This window comes from Lutra lutra, chromosome 16, assembly GCF_902655055.1.
Source record: "Lutra lutra chromosome 16, mLutLut1.2, whole genome shotgun sequence".
NCBI classification, from domain to species: domain Eukaryota; kingdom Metazoa; phylum Chordata; class Mammalia; order Carnivora; family Mustelidae; genus Lutra; species Lutra lutra.
In genome coordinates this window covers 48,438,214-48,452,449 of record NC_062293.1, presented here as the reverse complement: position 1 = coordinate 48,452,449, position 14,236 = coordinate 48,438,214, and the positions used below count along the sequence as shown (strand labels likewise).

Here is a 14,236-nt window from a genome sequence, read left to right as displayed (position 1 = left end):
CATCTGGCCGCTGCGGAGTGGCTCGCGAGTGATTAGATGGACCAGTGAGCACACAGCTGCCTGGGCACACTGCCCGGCACCCAGCAGGCTCCAAGGACACAGTTTCCCTTCCCTTCTTCACGGGGGATGACAGCTGCAGAACCAGATGTGAATACCTTGGAGGGAGCTCATAGGCCAAGGAGAGAGACAGTCCGTGTTTGCCGGGGTCTGCTCCTCTCCATATCTCGATGAGCTGACTTTTCCGAAGGCTCTTTGCTCTTCTCTGAAATTGGGGCGAGAGTGGGCAGTTCAAACAAGACTGCTGTAATTGGGCTGGCATGATGCACTGACAGACGTGGGCGCACAGGACTCATGTGTGGACTTCGCAGGCAAGGGCCCAGCTGACTTGGCCTTTGTTTCCCACTTGACGTACTTCGGGGCTCTTGCTTTGGGAGCACTGTGGCCCGTCACCGAGGAGCATAACCCACTTGTCAGTGACGTCTAAGTAGGAAGGCGGCAGAAACAGAGGAGCCAGGGCCAAGAGAGGGGAAGGCCTTCCAGGCGCAGGAGGTGCGGTTCTGCCGTTCCCCTTCCTGGACAATTTGGGCGTGGGTCACGCAGAGAGGCCTAGAACATCCAAGTCCTGCCCTGCACTCCACAGCAGGCCTGAGTCCTCACCTTGGCCAGGGCCATGTAACTGAGGTGGCACCACAGAATCTGGGCTAGTCTACCTGACAAGAATCACTTTGTTTAGCGCAGCTGGAGCCAGCCTGTTTGCACTTGGCTTCTATTTCTGGTGAGGACTTCAGCTCAGCTGACCTGACGGAGACGGCTACTGCTTGTCAGCTTCCAGCCACCTCCCCTGTGAAATCTGATATGCAGGCAGAAAACATGGGACTCCCTTTCCAAATCTGCACCGTTTATTACGAAGACACCTACCATTCACAGCAGCCAGCCTGGGAGCCGGCAGTCAAGACACCCACGGGCTTGTGGGCCCTGCATGTTGAGACCCGCTCTGTGTCTGGGATCACTACCAGTCGACCATGGTTGCAGATGGCCAGGCTGCCATGTAAACTGTAGTGTGCCCCCACCATCTTGCCACCCAGCCTTCAACTGAGTCCTGAGTATTTCTAGGCCCCTGGAATTAAAGTTATTCCAACTCTTTGTGGAACAGAGTCCATTTTGAAGTCTTTTAAAAACTCTGGGTCTCCCCTTATAAAAAAACTGACCAGTCGCCACTTGAGCGCCTCGACACCTTCCCACATACCCCTTCCTTATTCTCTGGTATCAGATCTTCCCGATGTGGCCTTTAAAACTGGTTTGCTTCTTAAAGACGGACCCTTCAGGAGGAAGTGCCATGTAGCTCTTCAGGGAGGACTGAGAGCAGGTCTCAGGAAGGTTGCAGACAAGACGGGGGACCTGACAGCTGTGTGGAAGAGAAGATCTTTCATTTATCCCACACCTCAGAGGGATGTGGAGGATGGTGTGCGATAGGCCTTCTGCTGGGAGGAAGGGGCGTGGGACAGGCTCGTGTGGAAGGGGAGTGGCGGGAGGGGCACTGGGCTTGAACTCAGGGTCCACATTAGAAACAGCTTCGATGCTTTGAAAAAAATGCGGCTGTTCTCCTATGGGGCCTTTTAAATCCAAATCTGCACAGGAGGTTCCAGGGCCGAGTCTTCCACATGGCCCCACACAGAAACCCAGTGACCTCTAGGCCTTGTCACGGGATCCTACCATGGCCCCGAATGGCATTTAGCAGCGCTGGCCTTGAAAATGAGGCCAGCATGAGAAGTGAGAGGTGAGATGTGAGACCGCTCGGGGCGGGGGCGGTGGGGGGGTCCATACTGACCTCGCTCAAAGGCCTGCTCCTGCTGCGAGCAGTCACGGAAAGAGAAGACACCTGAAGTTGAAATTCTCATAATTTTAATGGTCAATAGCTTGTGGTGGGCTCTGGATGGTACAGTTAAACAACAGACTTAAAGACCTCCCCCCCAACCCCGCAAGCGCATTCATACCCGCTCCGTAGCGTTGCTGCCGTCAACATTCCACCGCCCGCTCAGACTCCCACAGCTCAGACTCCCACAGCTCAGACCCCCCGCGGGTTACGGGAATCCACATCTTAGTGTAATGAGCTGAAAACCCTTGGTACGCCTGTGATCTGTGTTTTTTTTTTTTTTTTTTAATAACAACTATTAAACCAAACCCCTTCCCAGGCTCCGCCGCCTCACAGAGCAAAAACTGTTGCTGTGGCCATCTGACTCCTCGGGTCGTCTCTCGTGGGCTGGGTCGTTTGCTTCTCTCCCCGTCCTACTGCAATCATACGGCGTAGAGTTCGTAAATCTTCTTTACACAGTACACCAGGGCGGCCAGTGCTATCGTGTTGTGCAGTCTCTTTCTGTGCAAGTCGTCCTTCCGGACCAGCACCACTGGGGTGGAGGAAGTGAGTGTGTGCAGGGGCAGGCGGGACAGTTTGTAGGCGTCGTACTCCACCTGGTACTTGCAGCAGGGGTCAAACTGCCAGGAGATGCCGTAGAGGGTGCAGCAGGCCAGGCTGAGCACGCCGGCGGGCAGTGAGATGTAGTGGGAGTAATCCAAGGGCAGGGCCAGCGGGGTGAAGAGGCAGGCGGTGCCCGCCAGCACGGTGGTCTTGTGCAGGCAGTTGCCCACGGTGATCCAGCGGGCCGTCTCGTCACCGATGCGCGTGGGCTCGATCACGATGTACTTGTACTGTGCTTCCAGCGCCTGCTCCAGCTCATACTCGAACTGGTCTTGGGCGTTCTCCCCGTTGTAGATCTCGTGCACGATGTAACAGTCCGTGGCCGACAAGCTCACCCTTGGGGAAGGGGGGGGAAGAGGAGACAGTGAGACCGCTGAGAAGCACGTGCCCCACTTCTGTGCTGAGACACTGGGGACAAGTCTGTGGCCGCAGCCTGGGCGCCCGGCTCAGCAGACAGCCCAAGCTCTCAAGGCCACCATGTCTCGCTTTTGGTCTTATCATCCCTGGAACCCAATATACAAGGTAGTCACTGAAGAATTTTTTTTCTCCTGAGAGAAAATGGCGAAATGCAGAGAGACACAGGAGGAAGAGTACCCAGATCTCTAAGGGGATGACCGCCGGCGACATGCACCGGGCCTGGCAGGCAGCCCAACGCAGTAGACTGAGTGGACAGAGCTAAGTCTGCAAGGGAGCCACAAGGAAGAAAGAGTGTTTCGGCCTGGAATTACATCCACGCAGAGGCCCAAGGCCGGCAGGACGAAACGTGCTCTTGGTTAACCAGAGCAATGGAGGAAGGAGGTGTCTTCGACGGAAACCAACAGACCTGAGGCCAATAGTGCCAAACACCCTGCCCTCTTTAAGGGTCAAAAGCAGTCATCCCTGCCCCACAGAACGAAAGACCGATAGGGTCATCCTCGCCTCGGATGACTGAGAACAAAACTCCTCTGGCCGTCACGGGAGGACAAGCTGCACAAAGCACCCCCAGCCAGCAGCCCCGAGAACACCGGCACACAGCTTAGAAAAAGCAGCCCTCTGATCTCATTAGGAAAAGACAAGGCCTCAAGAAGAGTGACAATGAAATTCAGTGTAAGGGGGGACACACGAAGGACCCCCAGAAGTTCCTGGCCATTCTGACCCTGTGCCTCCAGGACTCTGTATTTATCGCCAGGAAACGCTCTTCCTACTCACATAAGAAATACTGTTCATGGGGCACCTGAGCTCAGGTCATGGTCTCAGGGTCCTGGGATCGAGCCCCACATCGGGCTCTCTGCTCAGTAGGGAGCCTGCTTCCCCCCCCCCTGCCTATTGGTGATTTGTCAAATAAATAAAATCTTAAGAAAAGAAAGAAAGAAAGAAACACTGTTCACAAAGACCCACTTCAAGTGGCTGAGCTGATCCAACTTCCCCCCCTGGGACTAGGTATGGGTGACCTGATCCTCACTGGCGGAAGACAAATCTGGAGGCTCAGGGACGGACGACTCAGCTGTGAATCAAGGCCACAGAGCTGGCCCATGGGCCATGGGGGGCATTTGAGGTGGTTTCCGGATTCTGTTTGACGTCTCTCCAGTGCAAAGTTTGCATCCAAAGCAGAATCTTTCCACACCCCTGATGGGCTAACCTAAATATAGACCCATACACGCCTTGTCATTTCCATTTGGCCTGTTTCAGCCTGTCCAGATCTTTCTGAATTTCCATACCGTCTTTCAGCGTATACCGTTTCTCTTAGTTTTGTGTTCTCAGTTCATCCAGTAAAAAGCCTTCTTTATACCGGCCTCCGGGGGACACTGTTAGACGCAGCTCTAGAAGCTGGATCAAGCCACTTAACCCTGTTACTAGGCAGCACAGAACACCTTTCACGTGCCTCAGTGAAAAGCAGCCCCTTGTCCCTGGGCTGGTCAGACCATGACGAACAAGAGAAGGTCCAGGGACCCCCATCTGGCTCCTGGTACCCCCACCCGAGCCCATGCCCTTCTAACTGGGGCTCTGGACCAGTGTACTGAGCCCATCCTCCTGAGCTCTGCTTGTTCAATGAGTCGCACAGCCCTACGTGCTCAAGGACACAAGGTCCACCGGCCCCCCACATCCTGGAGCGCACACCCAGCAGCCACTCTGAGGAAAGCAACAGGGGAGCCAGGCTCAGAGCGTACTCATCAGGGACCGGGCACATTAAGAACAAGTGAAGGCTTTTAAAACAAGGTCACCCCCAGAACCTCTAGGTCCCAGCCCTCCTTCAAAGATGACATGTTAAGTGTGGTGAAAACTGGATTGTCGGGGGTACGCTTCGAGAAAAAAGGACAGGCGATGAGAGAGTGGGACCACTGAACACTCCCTCCAGTTACTCCCAGGCAGGATTCAGCACAATAAAAACTATTTTTAGCCAACAAATAAGCAAACCTAAGAGGCAAAGAGTTTCACCCTATTAGAAAAACAAGTGCTCAGTACTCTCCTGTGGTCACATCAGAAATGAAAAGTCACTGGTAATGGCCTGACTGCTCCCCAAGTGCAGGGGGAGGAGCATCCTCCAGGAGGGGCCTCCATTCCCAGGTGGGAACCACTTTAGCAAAAGGCACTGGCCGGGACTTGGGCAGAGGGAACTCTTTATTCTGAAAAAGTAACTGTAATTAAGTTGGGCTCAGGGGAGCCTCCTAATTAAACCACAGGCCCTAATTAAACGGTGTGCACTGGGGAGAAGTTGTGCACTGGGAGGGGGGGTCAGACAAGCAGCCTCCTAAACATGGGCCATTGCCAGAGCAGCTCACTGCGGCGAGCCAGTACTTGGAGCTGCCTCTCCGGGAGGAGTTAATGAGCTGTTTCCGGAAGAATCCACCGGAAGTAGATGAGACGGGAAAAGGAGGGTTTCCCCGTTCAAGGCCTCCATTTGGTTTGAATTCAGGGAGGGGAGACGGAGTTCGTTTCAGTTCTTACTCCCAGGCAGGACTCCGCACTTTAGAAGTCACCTAGAGCAAACAAGCACCCCTAAGAGGCAGAGTCTCACACTGACTGGAGACGTCCCAGCGGAAAGAGAAGTCAATGGTCACGGGATGACTGGCCCCATGTGCACAGGACCCGGGAGAGGACTGGTTCCCAGGCAGCCCCGACTTCCCTTGTGTTCTCAAGCTGTGAAGAGGAGGCAGTTCAACTCACTGTGTGTCCCACTATCAAAGCAAGGCCGGGGATGCGTTTCTGGCCACAAAGTTCCTCCAGAACGTTTAAGGCAAAACCTGGGTGTCAAGGTTGGGACTATAGAATGTTCCTGCCCAAACTGCGAATCTACCTTAGCATACGGTGCCCTCTCTGCCCGGCAGACTGTAGCCATCCTGAACAAGCCCAGCACAGAACAATGATTATAGTATGTGATCTTTAGTGTACTTTAAAAAAGGTATACATTTGTTTTTAGGGGCTTTTAGGTGGCTCAGCTAGTTAAGCATCTGCCTTGATCATGACCTGAGCCTAGGGTCCTGGGATCCAGTCCTGCATTGGACCCCTGCTCAGCGGGGAGCCTGCTTCTCCCTTTGCCCTTCACCCCACTTGTGTTCTCTCTCTCAAATAAATAAAATCTTTAAAAAAAAAAAAAAAGTATGTTTGCTTTTAAACACGCAGAACCTTTCTGGATACACAAAGACCCGGGATATACGACCATCACTGGGGAGAAGAATGGAGTGGCTCCAGAGAGAAAAGAGGAGCCCTTTTACCAAATAACTTTAGAACCTTTTGTGTCTAACACAATCCATGGTACTTAGGGTACAAGGTCGTGCTCCTAAACCCCCTGTGCCAGTGCTGACATCAATTCGCTCAGTGAGCTCTAAACTGGCTGGCAGGGCAGAGCATGAACCCGTCCAAGCTGAAGGGGCTGCTGTGGGCGCTGCCCCAGGGTCATGGGCCCTTGTGCCTGGGGCTCCTATCGGCCTCCCTCATTCTCCCTTCACCCAGAGTGGGCCTGAGACCCTCCCCTCTCCTCCTCTGAATCTGCCCTGGCGGTGGTGAAGATAGGGTCTTCAGCGGAATTCCCAGAGAACACTGGCTTTCCAGTGAGAAGGGGGCCATAATGAAGAACCAGGCCACTGAACTCGAATCCCCCGATGTGGGCACCCTCTTTGCACCTGGCAGCCTGCCCAGCATGCGGCCCCGCGGTCCCCTCCACCGTCGGGAGGCCGGTCTCGGAGGACTCCGGAATTACCAGAGTAGTCTCAAACCCGGGATCCCCAAAGTCTGGAGATACCTCCCCCAAAATCAGAGCTGTGCAAAAATGTTCCAAGCAGCACCGTGTGAGGAGAGCAGCACTGCTACGAAGAGACCGCTAATCGGGCTGCTCCTCCACCAGGTGGGGAATATACAGCCGAATCCCTCACTGGGGAGAAAGCAGGGACACGTGCGGACGTTTGGAATGTGCAGCACAGCACTGCCAGAGACGCTGCCGCTGAGGAGGGTCCTCATGTGTGCTAACTGCGAAGAAAAGCAAGGAAACGACGTCATGAGCGAGGGGGCCTCTGCCTGTGGCAAGGGACACATGGGCCAGGGTCATGCTAGTTTTCTACTTAAGCTGAGCGGTGAGCCCATGGGTTTACTGTCTCCAAATCACGGTGACACACAGGTAAATTGTACCATCCTGACCATTTGTAAGCGCACAGTTCAGTAGCGTTCAGTACCTTCCCGCTGTGGCGCAAACAAGCTCCAGGACAGTTTCCGCCTGCACAACTCTGCCCCCGCGAAACAACAGCTCCCACCCCTACCCCCACCCTTCGACTTTGTGTCCCTCTAAGCCAGACAATGTTGGGTACCACGTGTAAGTCAAATCATACAGTATCTGTCCTTCTGCAACCGGCTTACTCAACTTGACACCCCGTTTTCAAGAGTCACCCATGTTATACGCCATGAGTCAGGAGTTCCTTTCCCTTTAAGGATGAATAAAAGAATATTCCATCGAGTGTCTATACACCTGTTCATCCCCCAATCACGCCTGGGCTACTTCCTCCCAGCTATTGGGAATAATGCTTCTGTGAACACAGCATAAAACTATGTGCTCAAGTCTCCGCTTTTCATTCTTTTGGATCTATGCCTGGAGGCCAAATTGTTGGATCATGTGGGAATTCTACTTTTCACTTTTGAGGAACCGCTGCACTGTCCCCCACCACTGCTGCATCCCTTTACGTTGCCCCCAAAAGGGCATGAGGGGTCCAACTGCTCCATATCCTCACCAACGCTTACACCTGTCTGTTTTGATTTTAACAACAGGCATCCCGATGGGTGGTTTTGATTTATACTTTTTAAATAACAGCTTTATTGGAACAGAAGTCACCCATTTGGAGTGTACAATCCGGTGGCTTACTGCCTTCCCTATGTTGTGCAACAGACACCATGATCAATTCTGGAGTATTTCCATCACCCCAAAAAGAAACTCCATCGCTCCCCCTTTCCTCCAACCCTCCCCAGCCCCTGACAAGCACCAATCCACGCACTGACTGGATGGACTCACTTGTTCTGGACATTCTGTATAAACGCCATCGTGCCTGTGGCCGCCTGGGCCTGCCTGCTTTTGTTTAGAACAATATTTTCAAGGGTCAGACATACGGTAGCAAGTTTATGACTTTCACATGTTAGAAACATACTTTTGATGTGTTTAACATACAGTTTTTAAAAATCCAAGACAAAAGATCTGGAGGGAAGTATCAAAGATGCTGGACATGAAGAAAAGTCAACAGGGGTTTTCTTTGGATGGTGGCCTACCAGGTGACTGACATTTAATTTTCCTGCATAGGTTTCTGTACTTTTCAAAAACAGAAAACAAATACACATGTGCTTTTATAATGCAGAAATGAATCGCCAGCTTTCTGGCAAAAAGAAAACTCTTGTTTGACAGCCCTGTATCCCTCGGGGTGACGAGACTGCACAGCCGAGACGAGCAGGAGGGGGCCCAGTCCTGGCCCCAGCAGTGACCCCGTGCGGACGGAGGAGCGTGTGCTGCCAGGGAACGAGCCCACCACCGTGGGTCTGGGCAAGGCAGCATCTCATGGCTGGGGTATCCTGATGGTCTCAGCCCTCTGCAGTCCTGCCAGTGAGGAGGAAAATTTCATTTCCGTCACCTCAAGCGAGCACTGGCCAAGGCACCGCGCAGGCCACCATCACTTTCTGGTCCTGGCAGAACCGGAAGAGGCTAATCTAACAGCAGCGGAAGCGCTTGCTTTGGGCTCACTTCCTGGGGCGGGCCCTGGGCTCCCAGGCGGGCCTGGGCTGGGAGCTCTGGTCTGAAAGACAAAGGATGTCAACTCGGAGCTCTGGGAGGCAGACTGTGTTTTCACCCGGCCTGAATGTGACAGGGCACCAACACACAGTAGTGGAAGCGCTTTTTTGAAATAAGTGGCATTTGAAATGAGTGGCAGGAGAAGAACAATTACAGTAATTAAGACAATGCGTGGGTGAAAAATTAAACGAGGTCCATATGTCAGGTTGCTTTCCACCCAGTAAGCATGTGGCCACTTCATTACTTGTGCTCTGGGAGGTCCTGGACTTTACCTCGACCCCCAGATCTAGAACGCACTTCTGGCTAACCAAAAAGTGCCTCCTCGGGAGCCAAAGAAAGCGGCAGGATTCTGTGTTGTCGCTTTAAAGGCCAATCCAAGGCATAGGCATGTAGCCCCGAATGTTGAGGATGATTCCAAACAGGCCGAGGAACTTGCACAGGCACCCAACATGTTCATGTGTTTCAGAGAGAGCCCTGCTCAAGGACACGCATTCCTCCCCGGTGCTTGGGGAACCACACAGTGCTCTCCTGCGGGAGTAAGAGCACCGTGCACCCAGAGGAGGGGTGTGTCCAGAGACCTGGATTCTAGTTCCCGCTCGGTAACTCGCTGGCTTTGTTGCCAAGGGCAAAAGCCCTTGCTGCTCTAAGCCACGTTGCCTGGGGTCAAACAGGGCAAAGGCTCTAGCTCTTCCCGAGTGCCACAGCGAGGGCGGAACGGAGTGGGCTCTGCCAACCCAGGTGACAGCTGCAAAACACACTCCAGTGTAAGGCCCACGCAGCTGTTTGTAAATTTAAATTAACTAAAACTGTCAAGTACAAAATCCACTTCCTTAGACACAGCAGCCATACCTCGAACCGTCTGTAGCCACCTGCAGCTAATGGCTACTCTAAAAGAAAGCAGTGACAGGACATTTCTGTTATGGCAGAAAATCTATGGATCAGCCCTGAGCTGAAGCACTCCTGTGACTCTACTAAGCTTACTGGCTCTCCCCAGAACTCCCTAGTGCCATCCACCAGCTTTACTCTCTGACACACACACACACACACACACACACACACACAATTTTAACTTGGTTTTTCTTTTTCTTTTTTTTTTGTAAATAATGTACATACTGTCGATTTTTTATTAAAAGAAATATGCTTTGATGTGCTTAAAAAAAAAAAAAAGGCAGCAGGGACAGAACACAGAGAAAGCTGGGAGGTGTTGGAGGGTTCGCTCTGTGGAGGACCTCCCACCTTCTCCCACCTCCTCCCACTGCCTCCACTCACCGAGGCCCTGTACAGAGAAGCCCAGCTCTGGCCTGGCCTCGGCCTCCCCGCCCATACAAGAGCATCCTGCCCTTCGCAAAGCTGCGCCCGAGCTGGAATGGGGCCTAAAGCACGGAACCCCCAAGGCACAAGTACTGCTGCTGGAACCAGACCGCTCCCGTCAATCCAGGAAGACGGAAAGTCGTGCCTGAGGAGGATGAACCCCAGCAGATGACTTTAAGTTGCAATATCCAATTTCCGGGATCAGAACCTATGGCTGAGTGCACCGACTCCACCTTCTGTAGGCAGCTGGGGAGGGCCCACACACCCAGACTCGGGCGTGGATGCCTACCTGTGCGCCTTGGCCATGGCCAGGAGGAACAAACATTTTCACCACACACTGGAGCCAGAGAGGCAGTTTTCCAAGACAAAAAAAAGTACCCCAGGCCACTAAGGGTCCTCAGTTCTAGAAGGAAAAGCTCAGATCAGAATGAGGAGAACATCAATCCCAGAAAGTGAGCCACCTGCCTTCATGGCTTGTGGCCCATCTGTTCAACTGGACCGGAACTAAACCCTCCACCAGCCATCCAGGACCACAACTCTCCGACTCACATATTAAAGCCATGATGTCAGAACAGCATGAACGGGCAGGCGGCCGCACAAGCCAGGGGCTCCCCCGAACACCTGAGCATCTAGTCCAGCATGCCAGGCCCTCTGGACACCCCAGGTCTTTGAGCAGCGCTGCTGCCTTGCATCATGAGGAGTATCAGATCAAGCACATGTTCACATGATGGGAAGAGCGGGAGCTCAGAGTACGTGGCTATACTCACATTCCAACCATCACGGAGAGCTCAGGGACGCTCAGAGGCCCTGAGGGAGTGAAGACAAGCGGCCCAAGTAGGACAGGCGGGCCCGTCTGGGAGCTGGTCCGGGGCGGCACCCAAGTGGCAGAACACACAGATACCTGCACTGTGCCTTCCTAGATGGGCAAGTGTGTCTCAAAGACGCCGACAGGCCAAGTGGCAATCTGTTTCGTGTGCTCGCTGCCAGTGTGCTGAATTCTGGACAAGAATTCAGGTTACAGCTCAGAGTCTGATGTTCTTCATTACAAACACTGTTGAGTCCCTGGATTTAACGGAGTGGAGAGAAAAATCAACATGCAAGCAGCTAGCATTTTGCTATTTCCACCCCTCTCCTCCTTTAGTCTAGACCAGCGCTGTCGCATCACTAGAACTTTCTGCAGTGACGGAGGTGTTCTAAATCTGCCCTACCCAATGTGCTAGCCCCCCAAGCCCCATGTGGCTACTGAGCACTTGAAATGGGACTGACTCTTATGACTGAGAAGCTGAATTTTTTCATCTTATTTTTATTTAATTAATTTTTAAAGATTTTTTTTTAAGTAATCTCTACACCCAATGTGGGGCTCAAACTCACAACCCCAAGGTCAAGAGTCACATGCTCTACTGAGCCAGCCAGGCACCCCTATTTTTAATTAATTTAAATTTAACTGCCACATGTGACTAGTGGCTACTGAATGGACACAGCTCTTGACTCAAGAACCAGGTAAAGAATTCACACATCGTGTATTCTGAAGCGGACCACCATTAATACACAGCTGATGACAGAAACTGTGGTGGACGGTACAGTCCTGGGCAGGGCCTTTAAGTACAAGTCATGCTTGGGAGTTTGCAGCCACTTGACAAATGTGGAAAGTTTGCCCAAAGTGTTGCTCTGCTCCAGTTCCTGCCCCAAACCAGGCAAAGTGTCCTTTGCTTTCAGCATAAAGCAGACTCCAACTGGGTGTGTCAAGTGATTCTGGAAAGTGGTCTTCCAATGTGAAGCTGAGATTTGGGTCAGCACAGATGTGACATGGAACAAACTCATTTAAGAGAGCCATAAACACCCTATTTCAGTCCTAAGAGCCAATAATATGCTTGGGCCTCTTAATCTACGGTGCTGGGCAATCAATTAATCCAGCCCGCCCCTCCCGAACAGTCTTTCCACCCACTGAGCAGGAATGGAGGTGTGCCCAGAAGTTAGCTAGCTGGCCCAGCAGCGGGTTATGTTTCCATCCCCTGCTCAGCGTGGGAGGATCTTAGGGAAACTGGGCTCCGACAAATGACTCCTCCAACAGAGCCGGGCTAGGGCCTCCCCACAAAGGCAACTAGAAAGGTCTCCCAGCCACACACCATGATATCTGAAGGAAGAGAGATGGGGCCACCCGAACCATAAAATCTGCTGCCCCATTCCTGGGGCATCTGCATATGCGAGCAGAGCCTTCGGCTCCAGGCCAAAGGTTACAACCTGCACACCTAGGGAGACTAGGCAGGTAACTGCAGTGAGTCAAGCTGTCAGGTGAATAATGAACTAGAGAGCACTCGCCCTGACCAAAAGCAGTCTGCCACACTCAGCTTTTCAAGGAGAGTTTTACGTGAAATCTTCCAACTTTTAAGTATTGGCAACTGATTTAAATTCTTTTTAAAACCTAAGAATCGACAGTCAAGGGCTGGATTCAGCCTATGGGCTGCTAGTCTGCAAACTCTGTTTTGAATTAATGCGTCTCCAACCAAGGAGATAAGATCCCCAGTATCTGATTTCTTAGATCAATAAAAGCTTAACTTGTGCTGGCACAGCCCTTGTATGATGTCTGGGGCATTCCCATTTGGCCCTTCCAGCTGTTTTTATCCAGTAAGGAGAAATGCCTTTCTCTCAGCTACTCTGGCTTTTCTAAGCAGGATTAATGGTCGCATTTAAGATCCTGAAAACGTTTGCCAGGTTTAAAGGCCATCGAGGTCATTTCTTTAACTTCTTCCTATGGTCTGATCTAAGAAATACCACATGGGAGTTGGAAAAACAAAAATATCTGCTTGCCATTCACTGCTTTTCCACGGAAGAGGAAATGCAGAGCAGACAACGCTGGATAACTCTGAGCTTAAGATAGCTGGTCTACCACAACTACCAAACAGGAAGACTCTTACAAGCCGAGAAAACCATCTGCAGGCAACAGCAATGCATACGTGATGGAATCAAAGAAAAGGAATAATGAGGATAGTTGGGCGGGAGGGGGTGAAGACACTGTTCTGTTTAATAAGCCTCTCCAAAGAGACAAAACACACAAACACAAAACTTTCTTGCTGACCTCGGCTATACCAAGCAAGCCATAACAAAATGGACAGAGCAGCTGAATTCAGGCGACTACACCAATACACATCCTTTCCCAAATTTCTAGTAGCTGAACAGCTTCTAGTGGCTTCTAGCTGAAACTGCCTTCTCGAAGAACTGTAACTTCAACCCGAAACACAAAAACTCTAACAATCTCATCTTCTAGAAATCAGTTCTCCAAATCGAGATCCGCTTCGGAAGAAACAAGCCCCTAGCTCTCTACCCACTCATCATTCATTAAGAAAGGTCACTTTAAAGGACTTCCACAGCAGGGGCGCTTGCAGAGAACCCTCGAAAAGTCGCAAGACTCGGAGGGTTCGAGGAAGCGGCCGACTCTCGGCCCGGGAGACACACTGGGGAAGGTTAAAGCTATCCTGATAAACGTGCAGACCGCACTACCCTCCCGCAGCTGGCCCACTCCGTGCAGGCTTCCCTTCCTTTTCCTTCCCCGGAGCCATCCCTCATCACGTCAGGGGTCGCGGCCGAAATGGCCACGCTCCTGGCCAGGCAGGACGGGAGCTTCGGACGCTGCCCGACCGCGGGATGCTAGGCGGGTCCCTTGGGCCTGCGCGGGGCTCCCGGTCCTTCCCGCGTGGCCCGGCCCCGGCCCCTGTATGGCCGCGGGCCACCTCTCCCGGCCCCGCATCGTCAGCTCCCCGGAGCCCTCCGCGGAGGCCGCTTCAGCCGGGCTAGAGCGGGCGCCAGATCCCACCCAGATCCTGGATCGGCCAGAGCAGAAACCCCGCGTGCCTCGCAGGAGTACGAGGAGGGCGGGTGGGCGAGAAAGGGGAGCCCGGGGACGAAGGCAGGGACAGCGGTGCAGCCCCAGGAGGCCTCACTGGCTTCCAGGCTCCTGACCCACTCGCCCTGGGAAAGCAACAGGCCCCCGGATCTCACCTCTCTCGGGCGCTGCCGCCACTGCTGCCCGGGCCAAGACGCCTCCTTCCCCAAGCGGCCATCTTGGAGACACTCAGCTCGCAAATGTCTCGCGCCAAGGCGGCCTCGGGATAGTGGGCGGACTGAAGGGAAATGTAGTCCGGGCCAACAGCCACGGACTGCACAGAAGGCGGAAATCGAACCCCTCGGAACTACAATGTCCACAATACGCCGCG

General features: G+C 52.9%; 1 protein-coding gene across 2 annotated transcripts; it reads right to left on the bottom strand.

Moving 5' to 3' along the window:
- Positions 1-1,885: 1,885 nt before the first annotated feature.
- TMEM11 (transmembrane protein 11) lies at positions 1,886-14,149 on the bottom strand. 2 transcript variants are annotated; one of them, XM_047706869.1, is made up of 2 exons: positions 14,022-14,149; positions 1,886-2,812 (listed from the first exon to the last, which is right to left on the bottom strand). In XM_047706869.1, exons 1-2 carry the CDS (start codon positions 14,081-14,083, stop codon positions 2,296-2,298), a joined length of 579 nt encoding a protein of 192 aa, XP_047562825.1. In that variant the 5' UTR covers positions 14,084-14,149; the 3' UTR covers positions 1,886-2,295. The 2 variants fall into 2 exon arrangements, with proteins under 2 accessions (XP_047562825.1, XP_047562826.1); XM_047706870.1 differs by lacking the exon at positions 14,022-14,149 and adding an exon at positions 10,793-11,070.
- Between the last annotated feature and the right edge of the window lie 87 nt (positions 14,150-14,236).